The sequence below is a fragment of the Somniosus microcephalus genome, chromosome 19 (genome assembly GCF_052327205.1).
Source record: "Somniosus microcephalus isolate GS21.2 chromosome 19, FLI_Smic_1.0, whole genome shotgun sequence".
Classification (NCBI taxonomy): Eukaryota; Metazoa; Chordata; class Chondrichthyes; order Squaliformes; family Somniosidae; genus Somniosus; species Somniosus microcephalus.
The window spans coordinates 56,730,936-56,749,403 of record NC_141005.1 but is presented as its reverse complement, the minus strand read 5'-3'; the positions used below and the strand labels follow the sequence as shown (position 1 = coordinate 56,749,403).

The following is an 18,468-nucleotide window of genomic DNA, read 5'->3' as shown; positions in this document are numbered from 1 at the left end:
AGACTGTGACTCCCAAGTTCATCGAAAAGTCCTGTCTGATGTATGTTTCAATTGGATTAAACACTGACACTATCCCATTGCAGGTTCAAGTCGGACATTCTTACCAATGGTTATGTTGATAAAGAAAGGAGGGCCCACTGCATCTCTCCATTGCTGTATCAAAATGGAAGGGTATCATTTGAGTTGTCAACGGACAACGGAACAACATTCAGTCGTCGTGGGACATGGGTGTCAGGTCAGGTGATATCCTTTGACTAAAGCTTTATCTACTAAGAAGTGGCTTTCTTGATTGGTAGCAGATTGGAAAACCAGTAAAATAAATGAATTCTGGAAAGTTCAGGTTAAATTCTTTGGGTGCACAGTTGTCAGAAGGGAGTCAAGCTTCTTCAGTCCTGCTATCTTGGTGAAGTCAATAAGCAGTGGTGTTCGTAATAAACCTCAGGGGCCATGTGAAGCTGGCGAGGCCTGCTCTCCTGACGCCTTTCGAAAACCTGCTGCTCCAAGTGTCAAGCCTCCGTTCATGGCTGTCCTGCTGTGGGATGTCATCAGACCTGGGATTCAGCATCCTTCACTTTCCTCTGCTGTCTAATGAAAGAAAGCAAAGGAATGCTATTAGGAAGATGGGACTAACTAATCATCCAGAGAGCAAGTGGAAGGGCTCTTTAAGCTATAGAACCTATTGCTTTAATAGACCAATCAGCCCCATAGGGGGATTTGTCCTTTCTTGGCCTGTGGGGATGTATTTAGTCTCCACTCAGCCACTGCCTATGGTAGCATATGGGGACATACTCTGTGGGGACCTGTGGATGCAGACCTATATTTCATGACCCCATGGTATAATGTGTTGCAATATTCTTTGGAGTAATCCTTTGAGAAAAATGCTGTTGGAGATGGTGGCTCTTGACAAAATTTTAGTGAAATACATTGTACTAAATGGAGCAAGCTTACCCTGGAGGTCAGAGTTCTTGATTCTGCATTTGAACACAATTAAAGCTCCAAGCTGGTAAATCAGTGCTAGACTCTAAATGAGACAACTTGAACTATGTAATTTAAATGTGATATAATTTTAATCAGAGAACTCCTCGAGCTCCCTGCTCCTGGTGCCTCTTCACTCGTTTGAATGCACCTAAACATAAGTGATACCAGCTTGGCAATAGCAACCAAGCAAATTTGCCTGGGCATCGACAGCAGTAGAGTATTTGCTCCAACAAGTATGAGCGGAACAGTTACGGACTTAATTATCCTTGACTTGGTGAGTGATAAAGTACAGTAGCATGCAAGAAGGCTGCCATCTTTAAACACGTCCAAATTTGGACGGGCAGTTCATTTGAGTGATGATTTCATCCGAGCGTTTGATCTAATTATTTAACTCCAGCTGAGAAATATGGCCACTGACATTTGAGCTCGCGGATCACTCTGCTGGCCGGCTATGGCACTGTACTTGCGTTGTCCTCACGTTACGTCGGCTCCTGCAGTCGACTCATGTGGATATCAATGGCAATGGGGGTGAGGAGTTCTGTGGTTGTGACTGGAGGAAGGTGTGCCAGTGGCTGAATGTCAAGGCCTTCATAGGATGACAGTAGCCAAGAACATCCATGTCACAGATCATGCCTTGTGAGATCCCATTTCCTTGGATTTGCTTCTGCTGGAAAGCAGAGGGAAATTTTCTGCAGTCTTCTACAGATTGAGTACTGGTCATGGAATTTTCCAGTTATCAACTTCAGATCATTTTTAGCGCTGAATTTGTAATAATAAGGCCGCAATTAGCCGTCTAATGTGGATCTCAATCGACAGCAACAATATGAAGGGCACTGAGAATTCTCCTCAGCACAAGTATGGGCTGAGAACCACATAAAATCTGCTCATAAAAGGAGCACCCCATTTATTATTAGTTCTAATGAAGCATGGAATGACATCAAGGCTATAATGTAACAATTATAAGCCCCTTGAAATTTGCTCTCCCAGCTGGCATGCTTAATGAACCCCTTGATTAGACTGCTGCTCTGTAATCATTCCCAGATAGCCACTATTCTATATATAGTGCCCGCAAACCATTCGATATTGTGCAAAGGCATACCTGTACAAAGATTTTTTTTTAAAACGGCAGGAGTATTCGAACTGATCTCTGGAAGAAGGGACGAATAGTTTTCCCAAGTGGACTGTTATGGCTACATAGACACTGTTCTGATGAAGATATGCCGGAGAATTATGGTATTAAATAGCTCACTTACCTGTTATCAGGGTCCATGAGGCAGCAACCATGCAGCCCAGCATGTGACTCAGACGCCAATAATTCAACGTTTTCAGTTCCATAATATTTTGACATCAACAAGACCAATCGGGAGAGCAAAGTCCAAATAGCTTATCATTTTTGCTTTGTGGCCTTGAAATCAATCCCTGCTCATTTAATACTAGCAATAAATATGTTTTTCCTTTTAATGAGATGTTTTATTTGGTACTTAGCCCATACTTGTGCAGGGGAGTGCGCTCAAAGCTGAGGACAATTGCCAGTGTCCTTCGTGTTGCTAATGCTGATCGACATTCATACCAAATGTTAGTTAATTGTGGCATTATTATTACGAGTTTATTGATTTTAAAATATCTTCAGTTTATTGCTGCAAAATTTTACGATCAATTAAATGAATAAGAACACACATGGGCCTCACCCAGTGTTAGCAAAGCCCTGTACTAAAGTAAGTCTGGGGTTATAAACGAGATCCAATAGATTAAGTAACAAGAATCCTGACATGGCAGAAAGGTAATTCCGAGTGATTTCACACCCATGAAAGACATGGCTGGGCATGGGTGGAAAACTGGTGGTTGAGGATCGGCTGCAGGTCATGCACCCCACACGATATTGCTTTCCACTGAACCCTGATGAAACGTGAGTTCAGGACAAGGGCGCATTCTGCAGTCGGGCGCTCCGAGTGCGGAACAACGCCCGCAGGGAGCTCTGGCTGGGAAATTGCAGTGCTTGATTATCCATCCATGTAAATTAGTAGACAGAAAATCAGGTACCGTGGCAATTCCGCAGTTTTCCGATCAGTGCTCCCTGCCTTACCCCAACACGGATTCATAGTCAATATGCTGTCTGTTTAATTGTAGGTTAAGTAGACTGGCCGTTTACATTTCTGTGGAATTACTGTAAGTGATGCCCAAGTGCAGGTGATAACAGCAAATTTAACATTCAGCTTCTTCTGTCTGCAATCTGCGAAGGATCTTCAAAACTAAAAAGGCTTTCTTTTTTAAATTTTTTTAAATTTAGGACAGTTCCTAAGAAAATATTGGCACAGGCCCCATGTGCAGTACAGTACATGGGCTGTCATGTAAGAGATAATTGAAACTTGATGAGGTATAAACAGAACAGATGAAGATGATGCATGGGTTACAAATGCTTCCAGTTTAATTGTTTCTGACACTTTGCACAATTCTCACTATCAATATTTATATGGAGATTTTCCAACAGTTCACCACTGCCATTTTCTAAATGCTGACTGTGCCGCAAAAAAACACTTCAAAGTGCAATAATTTTAAATTGGTGTAGTTTCTTCAGATTTCTACATCATCAAGCAATTCTTAAAAGAGATTTATGGTAGAACTACTGGGTGTTTGATTACATCCCTCAGATGCCCTGTCATTATCGAACTACGGAAGGTAAAGATCATAGTGGCTCGTGCATATCACTAAATCATTCACTATTTGCCCTAAGGGGCATAAGGTCAACAAATGAAATGTTAAATACTGTTCAATTAATTCAGAAAGAAGATTTTCTTAAATTTACAATCTCTGATTACTGCCGTACAACATTTTGAATAACAAAGACAAATCTTATCCATTAGCACAATCTAAGAATTTAAAATTCATTTAATATAAACTTTATTGGGATAGATTTTAAACCAGAGACAAATCTGATCATTCAGTATCACTAATAAAAAATGAATATCTATTGATCTATCTAGTAAATTCTGTTATGTATGCTAATAGAATATGTAATTTGAGGCAGCAGCAGGTGGCATTAGTCAATCAGCTGTGCATGCCTGCATCAAGCAGGTGAAGGATGCTGTCTTGGCCAGAGCCATCCCCTGTCCTATGCAGGCTTCGAAGCAGGGAAACGGGGCTCTGAGCTGTTTCAGGATTGCAGGTATCCCTCAGGTGCAGGGTATCATCGATTGCTCACACATAGCCTTGCGTACTCCAACACAACACCGTTAAGTATACATGAACAGGAAGAACCATTGGCATTTCAGGCCCATAGTGTCCCTGACATGAATCAACTGAGCGGCCTGCGGGTGGCGCTGTCCAGGGAGAGTATAAATACTCAGGCACGGGCCTAGCTTGTGCAGGACATTCTTAACAGGAACTAGTGAAGGACACAGCTAGACCTCCATGTTGTAAAACAGTTGATTAAAGCTTTGTTTAACATTCAGACCAAGTGCCTAGTAGTTTTCTTACGTCAGTCCCCATTAAGCTCTGTGCAATGTTGCACTTTTTGGTATGTTTTAGGTATGTGAGCTTCAGCAAAGAGTGTGGCCTTCATTATTTCTAAAGTTTACTGACCTGTGCTGTGTTTTACAGGCTTCACTTCTTTGAAGCACAACGCTTAAGGCTGATTTACAACTTTGTGCAACGTTTTCTTTGAATGTTACTTAATCACTTATTAAAAGAAAGATTTTTTTGTTGGGGAGAGACAAAAGTTGATCTGTTCTTGAAAACAATTGACTGTGTAGACAGCAAAGGTGTTGGTGCAGTGCTGGAGTGCATTAAGGGGCAGGTATGTGGCACTCGGGCACTTTCTAACATAAATGGCCCAAACTAAATGACAACGTAGCATTAGCATTGACACCTGTCAGTCATCAAGTGAGACATGTGACACAATGAAGAGAAATCAATCAGAAGGAGCTGGGATCTGACACCTCCAGTGTTTCAGTTCTTGAGCATTTCCACTTGTAAAAAAAATTGGGGGGGGTTGAACTTCTGCAGGAGGTCTCTCCAATCATCTGCCAGAACTTAGGAAATGGCGTAAGCACCTTTCACGCCAGTTCCCCAGGGTTTTCATGGATCTTCCTCCAAAGTTATGGTGGGCTATCAGGAGAAGCCCCCCCCCCCGGCAATTCATTCCCCATGGAAATTAATGGCATGGGAATCCAGTGCTAAGGAATATTATTTTTTCATCATTGGTGCCATCTAATTTACTGTTGCCTTATTGGTGGGGAATCCTAACCGAGCACTTAGCGGTGTGAGTATCAGCAACGTGAGGCACATGTAAATTAATGAGAACATGGAATTAAACCGTCGAGCCTCCATGCTATGCCCATAGGCATCCCACGGAGACAAATTCACAGAATCACAGAATCACAGAAACCCCACAGTGCAGATAAAGGCCATTTCGGCCCATCGAGCCTGCACCGACACAAAACCCACCCGATCCCCGTAACTCCTACACCAACACATATCCCACCCTATCACCGTAACCCCACGTATTTAATCCCTCTAACACTAAGGGTCAATTTATCATAGCCAATCAACCTAACCCGCACATCTTTGGACTGTGGGAGGAAACCCACGGAGGAAACCCACGCAAGCATGGGGAGAATGTGCAAACTCCACACAGACAGTCGCCCGAGGCCGGATTCGAACCCGGGTCCCTGGCGCTGTGAGGCACTATGCCACCGTGCTGCCCCCTTGTTGAACATCTCTCTCCTAATCAAAAGAATTATAAATCAAGAAGCAGCACGTAGTCTCCTGCTCTAAAATTCTTTCAGCCTAAAAACTGTAGAACTCCTTGAGTATCACTCCGTTTGGGGCGCTAAATTTTGAAATTTTGAAAATTTAGCGGCATGTGCTAAGGATCCTGAACTTCGACTAAATTGGGTGTTAGCGCCCCAGGAATGAAGTGGGGTGCTAAATCAATCTAAATCAGGGGCACTACCAGCAGAGTGCAAATGAATTTCAGGTGCAATGCATTCAGCAATGATTCTTCACACTGGTTCCTTCCAGCTCTTAAAGGGGAGGTTGCATCATTGTGCAGATGCTCATTTTCAGCATTGCTGGCTTTGAGGCGACCTGCGAACAAGTGAATCCCCTGATGGCTACCGCTGTTCCCACTCCCATGGAGAGAGCTCGTCGGTTCACAGACGTGGCATTGGTGGCTGGAGTGGAGCGAAGGAGGGCAATGCTATTCCTGGCCACTGGAAGGAGGCCATCACCTCTGGTGTTCAGGGCAATGTGAAGGGAAGTGGCCCAGGAGGTCTCGGCCAGTAGTGTGGTGGAACGCAGCCTGACACAGTGCCGCAGGCCTCAGTCGGGTGGTCAAGGTGAGTACATGCTTCAACAGTTCCTACATACCAGCAGCTGAACCTCAAGTCTGTGCACACTGCACAAAGGACCACACCACCACCACTCACCCACCAAACATCTTCACCTACTCAAACTCACATCCACATCTCACGCCTTGCCTACAATCACAGCTATTCAACGACAGCAGGCATATCTTCCAAACACATAGCTGGACTCTGACTCAAATACATTTGTTTCGCTTGCAGGCCAAGATGGCCCACAATAGGAGGGAGCAACTGAGAACAGGCGGGGATGATGCGCAGCTCCAGCAGCTCTCAGACCTGGAGGACCGAGTGCTGCGACTCATTGGGCAGCAGGTGGTAGGCACCATGGTCGTCGGCAACGTCGACTTCGTTGGGGGCAAAAACGATATCTTCAGCCCCTCTCCTTCTCTCATCCCACTTCCCCCTCACACCACAAACCTTTCTCACTTGCCACCTCTTGAGAATGTCTGCATTCCTTGCTCCATTCCTGCCCCCCTGCCCTCACCTTAACGCGAGTCTTGTGCCTTTATGCTTTCAGATAATCAGCAACCAGATGACCAGCCTGTCCTTGAGGCCGCCCCCCCCCCACTGAGAGTGAGGAAGAAGAAAAGGAGGGGGAGCAAAGCACCGCATCACTGCATCTCTCACCCACAAGCACCACCTCAGATACTTTAGAGGCAAGTTTAGTAGAGGTTCTGCACTGGGTGATGCACTGGGGTCGAGGGGGCTGCAGCAAGGCCAGGAGGAAAGGGTGGCTTGGGAGCCAACCCCTCGGAGGGCGAGTTTGCATGTGAGTTCTGCTGCACAGGGCTCAGATGAGAACCTCAATAGGGAGGCGTTCACAAGAAGGGTGATGGCCATGCACACCGAGATGATAGGTGCAATAGCAATGGTGCCCGAGAGCCTGTTGGCAATGGTAAGGAGCATGGAGGAATCCGCCTCCAACATTGCAGAGCTCTGCGCACACCATGGAGCCCATCATTTCCACTCTGCAGAGGATGGTGGACTCCCAGAGAGACGCGTGTCATGGGTGATGTGGCAGCTTCCACTGCAGCACAGGCGGAAACGACGCAATGTCTTAATGCTGTAATGCAGTCAATGATTGCTGCCATCGAGTCTCAGACTGCTCTCATGCAGTCTCAGCTTGATGCCACGAAAGATCTGACTGCTGCCATCGTCGCTGGGTCCACCACAGTCCACCGGGGATCTCACGGTGTTGCAGCAGGCTAGCAATCTATGCTTCAGCAGATTGGTAGGGATGCTGAGGTGCTGCCCCGTGGGAGTGGGTCAGTGGAGCAGGAACCTGCTGTCCTCTCTCAGGATGACCGCATTCCTGCTCCCACCACTGCCACTCCGCCATTGCACTTGTCGCTGCCTGTCATCCAGCCAGCCCAGACTGCCACCGCCCAGCCTGAGGTGGTGCAGTTTACAGTCTTGCCTTCCAGGCCCAGAGCTGGTTGAGGGTGTCCTGCAAGGCCATCTGTAGTCTCTGGCACCGACACTCAGCAGCCTTCCATCAGCCCCAGCACTAGATTAGGAAAGAGGACTATAAAGAGGGGAGGCAAGGGTTTGCACAAGGGTGATTAGTCAATATTGTTGTTGTGGTTCATGGTTTTTGATAAAGTTATTACTGGAAAGTTGCAGATTTGGTGCTGTGTCTCATTTCAGTTCTGGGGTGTGGTATGGAATCACAAAATGATGGAATGATGGCGATGTGCTCAGCAACCGGAACGAGGACTCGAAGTCACTGGAAACAAAGTCTGATGAGGTGGTCACGGACCGACCTTGCAGAACGCTGATTGAGTGGCTGCCTCCTCCGTTGCTGCTGTTCGTCCTCCTGTTCCTCCCGCTTCTCTTCTTCCTCCTCCTCCTCCTCCTCCTCCTGAGGTGGTGCGGCTATGCCTGGTGGCAATGGCTGGGCCCTCATAATGGTCAAGTTGTGCAGCATGCAGCAGACGACAACTAAAAATGACACCCGTTCAACCAAATACTGGAGGGCTCCTCCCGAGCGGTCAAGGCAGCGGAATCGTTGCTTGAGCAATCCGATGGTCTGCTTGATGATGTTCCTGGTGGCAGCATGGCTCTCATTATATGAGTGCTGGGCAGCAGTGTTGGGGTTGCGGAGGGGAGTCCTGAGCCAGGTGATGAGCGGATAGCTCTTGTCTCTCAGCAGTCAGACACAAGCTTCATGTGGTGGCTGGAACAGATCTGGCACATCGGTCTTGCGCAGGATGAAGGCATCGTGGCTGCTGCCAAGATAGCGGGCATTGTCGGTGAGGATTCGCCATGTGTGGTCGCACACCAACTGCACATTAAGTGAGTGGTAGCCTTTCCGATTACGAAATACCTCAGGATTGTTATGAGGTGCCCGCAAAGCGACGTGGGTGCAGTCAATGGTGCCCTGCACCATGGGGATGTCCGCTATCCTGGCAAAGCCAAATGTACGCTCGCGCTGTTTCTCTCTGGTCATGGGGAAGGAATTGTAGTCCCTTGTCCTTCTGTACAGAGCATCTGTGACCTAGTGGATGGAGCGATGGACGGCAAACTGGGAGATGTTGGAGATGTCGCCTGTCACACACTGGAATGATCCGCTGGCGTAGAAATTGAGGGTGACGGTGACCTTGACTGACACTGAGCGAGCCGTGGTGGTCCTGATCTCAGGCTCAAGGTCTGGCTGCAGGAGGTGGCAGAGCTCTGTGAAAACGTCCTTGCTGAAGCGGAGCCTTCTAAGGCACTGGTCCTCAGTGAAATTCATGTAGGGAAACTGCTACCGGAATACCCTGGGTGGGTAAGGCCTCCTGTTGAGAGCCCTGTTGGCCCTCCTACCTCTGGCTACATTTTGCACTCTTTGTGCCTCAGTTGCCTCTGACGTTGACGCTGGAGGGTGAGGTCCAGTGCCAGTACAGCCCCCATGAAAGGATACAAATACAGGAAACTCTTTCGTATCCGGCACCGACGGGACCGGGATGGTGCCGGTTGATTAAAAATTCCTGATGACGGAGAGGTATATCTACCGAGGCTATTTCTAACAAACAAAAATAAAAAAATCAAGAAATGTGCTGTATAATTGGGTACTCACCTACAGAATGTTTTGTTAAATGGATGGTGGAAGATGCTTGATTAAGTACAGTACTGCCAGTTGAGGGTAATCCATAACTCTTTAATTACTTAACAGTAAAACAAAACTTCTAAACGACTGTATACAGTACTGTAGTTGACTGTACACTTATTCCAAGTCAGCTGGTTCATCAGGAATGTCCATGCCAGCTGGGTCATCGGGATCATGCACTTCAACAGATTCTTCAGGCACTTCCACTGCTTCAACTCTTTTGGAAGCTTTCTTAAACATGTCCTGGATGTCTGCTTTCTTAGTGGACTCTTGCCTTCTTTGTAGAAAGGTGGAATGCACAATATGGAGTTGCATAACTTCTTAGGCAGAGTAGCAAGGCTGCCTTTCAGCAAATTGGAGGATTAAAGCAAATCCTTCTGCAGCTTTAGCCCAAGAAATCTTCTTCTCTTCAGAAATCTCATCCTCTTCACTTTCCATCTCACTTTCCTTTTCTTTCTTTGGATTCAAAACAGTCTCAATTATTTCATCATCACTTAGCACATGCACAACAGCAACTTCTCGATCTGCATCAACCCACTGCTCAATATCACTTTCACTGAGGTGACGTAGAGGGTTTGCTGGGCCTACATTTTTCACCATGCCAGCCATTTCCATTATTGTACTCCTCTTGGGACGAACATTGAACCCATGAAATTCCTCCTCTGAAGAAGAACCTTCAGCAAACATTACAGAAGGCCACAATTTGCGCCAGGCTTGCCTCAAAGTGTGACCTTTCACCAAGTTCCAGGAACATGCAACATTAAAGATGGCATCTTTAAGATTGTATTCCCTCTGAAATGCGTGAATATTGTCACCTTGGTTTATCAGTTTACGTAGGAAGTCTTTCTTGTAATGACACTTGAGATTTTGGATAATGCCCTGGTCCATGGGTTGTATGAGAGAAGTTACATTTGGTGGCAAATAAATGGTGAAAATATTTCCCGAAACCAACTCGGATTCATGCGGATGGGCTCTACAATTATCAAGCAATAAAATGCATTTGCTATCTTCAGGTTTCTCTATTTTACGGCAATGTTCCCTCACAGATGGAACAAAAATATGATGGAACCAATACGAAAAGATTTCCTTATCCATCCAAGCATTTCTTTGAACTTTGTACTCAACAGGTAAGTGCCTCACATTTTTAAATGCACGGGGATTTTTATACTTCCCAATAACAAGAAGTTTAACCCGGTGTGATCCAGCAGCGTTCGCACATGTTAGCATGGTTACACGATCTTTATTTTTCTTGTAACCTGAAGCATTAGCCTCACTAGCCCCAGCAAGTGTTGATTCTGGCAAAAACCTCCAAAATAAGCCAGTTTCATTGGCATTGTGCTGGTGACAAATCATGTTGCTGCACAATCCGATTGAAATAATTGCAGTATTCTTCTGCGGTGTCGTGATCAGCTGATTTCTTCTCCCCGGAAATATCGAGTCGTCGTATCCCGTGCCGTAACTTGAAGCACGTTAGCCATCCCTTGGAGAAAGCACACTTGCCAGTGAGCTCCATCTTTAGGTAGAAATCCTTCGCTTTCTCGATTAGCATGGGTCCGGAAAGTGGAACACCCTCTGAACGCTTAAGAGAAAACCACTCATAAAGCACAGTATCCAGCTGTTCAAGCTTAGGCGTATGCCGTTTCTCTGCACTCTTAGATGTCTCCGAGCTTGAATAAAACTTGAGCAGCTTATCCTTCTGCAATTTGATTGTTGACGAACCGATTTTGAATTCATTCATAATGTTGATACACTTCTCTCCCCTTTCTAGTCTTTGGCATATCTCGATTTTCTGTTTTAACGTTAACACCACTCTCTTCCTTTTGCTTTGACCTACTTTTGGGAATTCCATAATGCAAGATTGGGGAGATAATTCACGATAAAGATGGAGAGACACACAGAAAAATGGCGGATCGGAAGAGACTACCGGCAGCGCGGTAGAGTCAGACTTCTGTTTTTGAGGTGTTCGGACTTCCGACAGCGCCAAGAAGCCGAGTAGTGGCAGTTTGGAGAACTACCCCCACTGACTAACTCGGCCACTGCGGGAGACTCAGACTTGGACTCGTCAACATTTCCGGTTATTGAGGTGTTGTTTTCGGAGTATGAATTTTGCCGGTTAATAGAGAATTCCGGATATTTAGGTGCTGTTTAAACGAGAGTTTCCTGTATTGCACTTTCAAATCTCCCTTCAATGAAACTGAAAAATCTTTGTGCCAGAACACTTGTTGAAATGAAAAACGCGCAAATCGGTCAAAAGGCCTCTTTGCCCATGTGAAATTAACAACACAGAATTGTTGACCGACGAAAACTACACCGTAAGTGGACGCCTTTAAACAGCGTTTCTCCAGGGGACATCCGACTGAAAGCCGCCTCCTCTACCTGTCGTTGTTAACGGCAGGCACACAAGCAGGGGGCGAGAGGGCATTTTTCATCCGGGGCGCAACCAGGGGGGATGCGCATGGCAGTGACGTCATGCTCTCGGGGCGTAGGATATCGGGGCGCAACATCGTACTGCTGCCGCAAAACTCCCGCCGAATTTAGCAGGAGGTGTTTGATATCGCCGCGCCCGGTCGCACACCCGTTTGCACCCCGGAGTCGCTAACGGGAGCCTCAAAGGAGCCCAATTTCTAGCCCCTAATCTTCCTTGCTTCTACAATCTTCAGACTTATAAAATCCGCACTTGGCATCATCTAACTGTTGCCTCTTGATGTACCTCATCTCCTCTCGTACTCCTTTCAAATTTGATAGTGTCCTGCACTATAAGCCCCAGATGTTTGCCTAGATTTTTCCATTAAAAAGAAATATTATACCAATTGATATTTTATTGTTGTCAATTTCACTGGCATGGCATTATCAAGAAGTTGGGGAGTTCTGCCATCCCGTGCTCCCAAAGGGGAGCCACACTCTTGGGGAGTGGGGATCAGAAAATCGGCGCTGTAGTATTGTAGGCTTGTCTTCAATTCATGCTTCCTGTGAGCACGGCCCTGCCTTGCCCACTGGGAGCTCAGGACTCCAGAATTGCTCTTGTTATTAACTGTTCGATGTGAATTATTTTAATCCAACTTTTATTTTTTTAACCCTGCAGTACATCACAGCAAATTTGCACACTTGAAGAAAAGCGTCTTGTGGAATGCCAACAACTGGCAGTACTACGGCACACCCAAAATCACGGGAGACCTGACTCTGATCTGGAACAAAGCGCTGCTCCCAGCAACTTCTCTAAATGTTGAACTCTGGGGTTACAGAGAGCAAGGTAAATCGCAGTTTTGTGTGACATCAGGCAGCTTGAGGAAGTGTACAACACAATACAATACCACGTGCAACGGTTTTTCAAGGAGTTTGACAACTGCAATGCTTTTATTCCCATTTTTTCCACTGTCCATGGTAGAATTACATAGAATTTGTAGCTCTGAAACCGGCCATTTGGCCCAACTGGTCTATGCCAGTGTTTATACTCCACACGAGCTTCATCTCACCGTATCAACATATTCCTTTCTCCTTCATGTACTTATCTAACTTCCCCTTAAATGCATCAATGCTATTTGCCTCAACTACTCCATGTGGTAGCGAGTTCCATATTCTAACCACTCTCTGGGTATAGAAGTTTCTTCTGAATTCCTTATTGGAATTACCTTACATTTATGACCTCTAGTTTTGGATTCCCCTGTTGACTGGGTGCACTGAACCACTGAATACTGGAGATGGGCACCAAATTGTAATTCAAAATGCCCCGTATAACAACAGAATAGAAATGTAACGAACTCCAAGTGAAAATGTTGGGGGAAACAGCATTTGAGCCTCTCTTGTTGTAGTAATAATCGGTGTCGCCATCTCCCAGTGGTATGGTTGGGGAAATCTGCCCCGTTCTCTGCTGTCAAGTAATGTGTCCATATTTCTGTTATGTAGTTGATGGAAATCTATACAAGTCTTTGGTTCTAATACTGAGTTGACATCCTTTAATTTCCAGTGATATAGTTGGAGTGATGGTTGTGCCAAGGTTTCCATGGTTCATGGTCATTTTGATTTTCCAGATACCCAAGTTTTAAGGGCTTCAAAATCAACCGTTCCCCCCCCCACACCAACCCCCCCCCCCACCCCCAAAAGTCAAAGGTCGGGTAATTACAACTGGAAAGAAAATGAGATGATGCAATGAGGTGTGCATAGAAGAAAAAGTATTTCTGGCAGTGATTCCACAAGTGAAGTGACTGGATAACTTGCCCCTTTAATAACCTCCACGATGAATACCTCCATGTCATGAATCACAGAGTAGAAAAAGAGGACATTTATATATAAAAAAACAAAGCACTTGCTATCACTTAGAAATTTCTGGACAGCCAACTCAAAAACTGGATTGTTCAGTCCAAAACCCAATAGGGAGATCCTAAATACTAGGAACGGGACAAGGCCATTCAGCTCCTTAAGCCTGTTCCACCATTCAATTAGATCATGGCTGATCTGTACCATAACTCCATTTACCCATCTTTAATCCATATCCCTTGATACCCTTACCTAACAAAAAATCTATCAATCTTAATCTCAATTGACACAGCTACTACAACCTGTTGGGGGAGAGAGTTCCATATTTCCACTACAGGCTTTCAAAAGCCAATCTTGTTGTCACTTAACCACTGTTTCTTGATTTGTCTCATCTTCATGGCCTCACCCCTCCCCATATCTGCCAGCCCCTCCACCCCGATACACCCCTGAATAATTGTTTCTCTGACTCTGATCTTTTGGACATCCCTTCCTCCTATTGCTTTCCCATTAGTGCCAGAGCCTTCTGTCACCTGGTCCAACTCTCTGGATTTCTCTCCCTAAACGTCTCCACCTCCATCCATTTAAAAACCTCCTCAGAACCCATCTCCTTGACCAAGCTTTCGGTCACCTCTCCTAATCACTGCCTTCCTAGCTCAGTGTCTGTTTTCCTTGCACCCACCCTGGGATGTTTTTACATTAAAGGCACTATATACATACATTTTCTCTGCTACATTTTGCAATCTTGGTGTGATCATGCACAAGATGTCTTGGCCCTTTAAAGTACTAATTTCAGCCAACAAACGCTTTAGAGTCATAGGCCTAGAAATTCAGTGTGGGCCCGCCAGCTGGCGTGCGCCCAAAAGTTAGCGCTGCGCGCGGTGCCAGTTGCGCCCGTGAGATATTCAGTTTTTGCGCCCCAAGTCGGAACCGGGCGCTGTTCCAGGGTGTGCCCGCCTCCGCTTGGGGCGCTGAAACTGAATTTCAGCGTTCTAGGTGCCGCTGCGCCACCCGATGCGGTGCGGCAGGCTGCGGTACTGCAGGCCTCCTCCTTCTCTTAAGGTGGAGGTGCCTGCAACGGGGAGATCGCCGCTGGATTGTGCCGGCAAATGAGCCCGGCACCACGGAGAAGTGCCGGGCTCGCGGAAAGCAGCCGGCAATGCCGCGGAGGGGGTGGTGGAGGAGGCCGGGGAAGGAGGTGCGGGCAGGAGGCCGCCGAAAAAGCGGCCGGCCGCACCTCCACCTTTATGCGCCCCACTAAGGCTGCAGGAAGGCCCTGGTCTCCGGATGTTAGTAGCGGCCGCCACGGAGGAGGCGGCCGCAACTAAATATGGGGGTCGGGGCGGTAGCGGGGCGGAACCGGGGCACTGCGCACACCGATGACGTCATCGGTGCCGGCGCAGCGCTACCGGCTACCGCTGCCATTACCGCGGCGCTCAATATCAGCGCTACCACCCCTACTGGCGCAAAAGCCCTCTTTGGGCGAAAACTGGGCGCAAAGCCAACTGAATTTCCAGCCCATAGAGTCATAGAGTTATACAGCACGGATAGAGGCCCTTCGGCCCATCGTGTCCGCACCGGCCATCAAGCCCTGTCTAATCTAATCCCATATTCCAGCATTTGGTCTGTAGCCTTGTATGTTATGGCATTTCAAGTGCTCATCCAAATGCTTCTTGAATGTTGTGAGGGTTCCAGCCTCCACAACCCTTTCAGGCAGTGAGTTCCAGACTCCAACTACCCTCTGGGTGAAAAAGTTCTTTCTCAAATCCCCTCTAAACCTCCCGCCCTTTACCTTGAATCTATGCCCCCTAGTTATTGACCCTTCTACTAAGGGAAAAAGCTCCTTAGTATCCATCCTATCTATGCCCCTCATAATTTTTTACACCTCAATCACGTCCCCCCTCAGCCTCCTCTGCTCCAAGGAAGACAAACCCAATCTGCCCAGTCTCTCTTCATAGCTGAAGCGCTCCAGCCCTGGTAACATCCTGGTGAATCTCCTCTGCACCCTCTCTAAAGCTATCACATCCTTCCTGTAGTGTGGCGACCAGAACTGCACACAGTATTCCAGCTGTGGCCTAACCAGTGTTTTATACAGCTCCATCATAACCTCCTTGCTCTTATATTCTATGCCTCGGCTAATGAAGGCAAGTATCCCATATGCCTTTTTTTACCACCTTATCCACCTGTTCCGCCGCCTTCAGGGATCTGTGTACTTGCACACCCAGATCCCTCTGACCCTCCGTCTTGCCTAGGGTCTTACCATTCATTGTGTATTCCCTTGCCTTGTTAGTCCCCCCAAAGTGCATCACCTCGCACTTTTCCGGGTTAAATTCCATTTGCCACTGTTCCACCCATCTGACCAACCCATCTATATCGTCCTGCAGACTGAGACTACCCTCCTCGCTATTTACCACCCTACCAATTTTTGTATCATCTGCGAACTTACTGATCATACCTTTTACATTCATATCCAAGTCATTAATGTAGACCACAAACAGCAAGGGACCCAGCACCGATCCCTGTGGTACCCCACTGGCCACAGGCTTCCAGTCACAAAAACAACCTTCGACCATCACCCTCTGCCTTCTGCCACTAAGCCAGTTTTGTATCCAATGTGCCAAGGCACCCTGGATTCCATGGGCTCTTACCTTCTTGACCAGTCTCCTGTGCGGGACTTTATCGAAGGCCTTACTGAAATCCATGTATACCACATCCACTGCATTACCCTCATCCACACACCTAGTCACCCCCTCAAAAAATTCAATCAAATTAGTCAGACATGATCTTCCCTTGACAAAGCCATGTTGACTATCCCTGATTTATCCTTGCCTCTCCAAGTGGAGACTAATTTTGTCCCTCAGAATTTTTTCCAATAATTTTCTGACCACTGATGTTAGGCTCACTGGCCTGTAGTTCCCCGGTTTTTCCCTACTCCCCTTCTTGAATAATGGTACTACATTAGCGGTTCTCCAGTCCTCTGGCACATCCCCTGTGGCCAGAGAGGTTCTGAATATATGTGTTAGAGCCCCCGCAATCTCTTCCTTTGCCTCACACAGCAGCCTGGGATACATTTCGTCTGGGCCTGGGGATTTATCCATTTTTAGGCCTGCTAAAACCACCAATACCTCCTCCCTCTCGATGTTAATATGTTCGAGCATATCACAGTCCCCCCACCCTATTTCTATGTCTACATCGTCCCTCTCCATAGTGAAAACAGATGCAAAAAATTCATTTAGAACCCCTCCTACATCTTCCGGCTCCACACACAGATTGCCACTTTTGTCCCTAATGGGCCCTATTTTTTCCCTAGTTATCCTCTTACCCTTAATATACTTATAAAACATCTTAGGATTTTCCTTTATTTTGCTCGCCAGTGTTATTTCATGGCCCCTCCTTGATCTCCTAATTTCTTTTTTAAGTATCCCCCTGCACTTTTTGTACTCCTCTAGGGCTTCCTCCATCTTTAGCCTTTTGTATCTGCCAAAAGCCCTCCTTTTTTTCTAATCCATTCTCGTATATCCCCTGACATCCAAGGTTCCCTGTGGTTTTTGGAACCACCCTTGACCTTTACGGGAACATGTTGCCATTGTATGATCTCAATCTCCCTTCTGAAAGCCTCCCATTGCTCCGATGCGGATTTTCCTACAAGTAGCTGATCCCAGTCCATTTTGGCCAGATCCTGCCTTATCCTATTAAAATCGGCCTTCCCCCAATTTAGAACCTTTATTTCCGGCCCATCCCTGTCCTTTTCCATGACCACCTTAAATCTCACCATGTTATGGTCACTGTCACCAAAGTGCTCACCTACTAGCACTTCTTCCACTTGGCCGGCCACATTCCCTAGAATTAGGTCCAGTACCGCCCCCTCTCTTGTAGGACCTTCTACATGCTGGCTCAAAAAGCTCTCCTGGATGCACTTTAAGAATTCTACACCCTCTGTGCCTTTCACACTCTGACTATCCCAATTAATATTGGGGAAGTTGAAATCCCCCATTATTATTACCCTATTATTTGCACATTTCTCTGAGATTTGCCTACATATCTGTTCCTCTATCTCCCCCTGACTGTTTGGAGGCCTATAGTACACTCCCAGCAAAGTGCTTGCCCCCTTTTTGTTTTTAAGCTCCACCCATATGGCCTCATTAGAGGAACCTGCTAATATGTCATCCCTCCTTACTGCAGTAATTGACTCCTTAATTAATATTACGACACCCCCTCCTCTTATACCTCCCCCTTTGATTATAATGGCCCAGAAATTCGGGTCGGGGGCTTCCCGCGGGTGCAAGCCCCCGACCTGCACTTACCTTGCACGCTGGCCGTTGAGCTGTGGGCCCCCATGGAATTGCGATCCGGGGCCTCCTCCAACTGCTGGTGCGCAGTGCTTGCGTATCCCAGGGGCGCAGTTAGTTCGATGCGTCCCCTGGGATCACGTGGGCCATGGAGAGCCAATGGTAGCAGGGAATGCTTCATTCATAAGTTTGCCTGTCAAACCTATAAATACTATAAGCCCCAAAACATCAGTAAACCTTCAAATAAATTTTTTAAAAACATCACATTTTTAAAATAAACTATAAATTACATGAAATAACTATTTTAAACAATTTAAATTTTTGAAAAAAATAATTTTATTTTCTAACGGGGCTAAAAATAAACTTACCTTTCTTTAAAGTATTTAAAAATAATAAACCTGTGGAAAAAATGTTTTAATTTTAATTAATTCACCACTTACCTTGTAAAAAGCAGGCCTTGCGACTGCTTTTTACATGTCTAACTTCTGGAGACTTACCC

General features: G+C 46.4%; 1 protein-coding gene across 2 annotated transcripts in view; it reads left to right on the top strand.

The window, feature by feature from the left end:
* The window catches only part of susd2 (sushi domain containing 2), a 140,193-nt gene that overhangs the window by 39,105 nt on the left and 82,620 nt on the right, over positions 1 to 18,468 (top strand). For both annotated transcript variants that reach the window (XM_085961809.1, XM_085961808.1), the window contains 2 exons: positions 84 to 235; positions 12,512 to 12,679. In XM_085961809.1, coding sequence (XP_085817935.1) covers positions 84 to 235; positions 12,512 to 12,679 — 320 coding nt within the window. The remainder of the gene's footprint in view (positions 1 to 83; positions 236 to 12,511; positions 12,680 to 18,468) is intronic.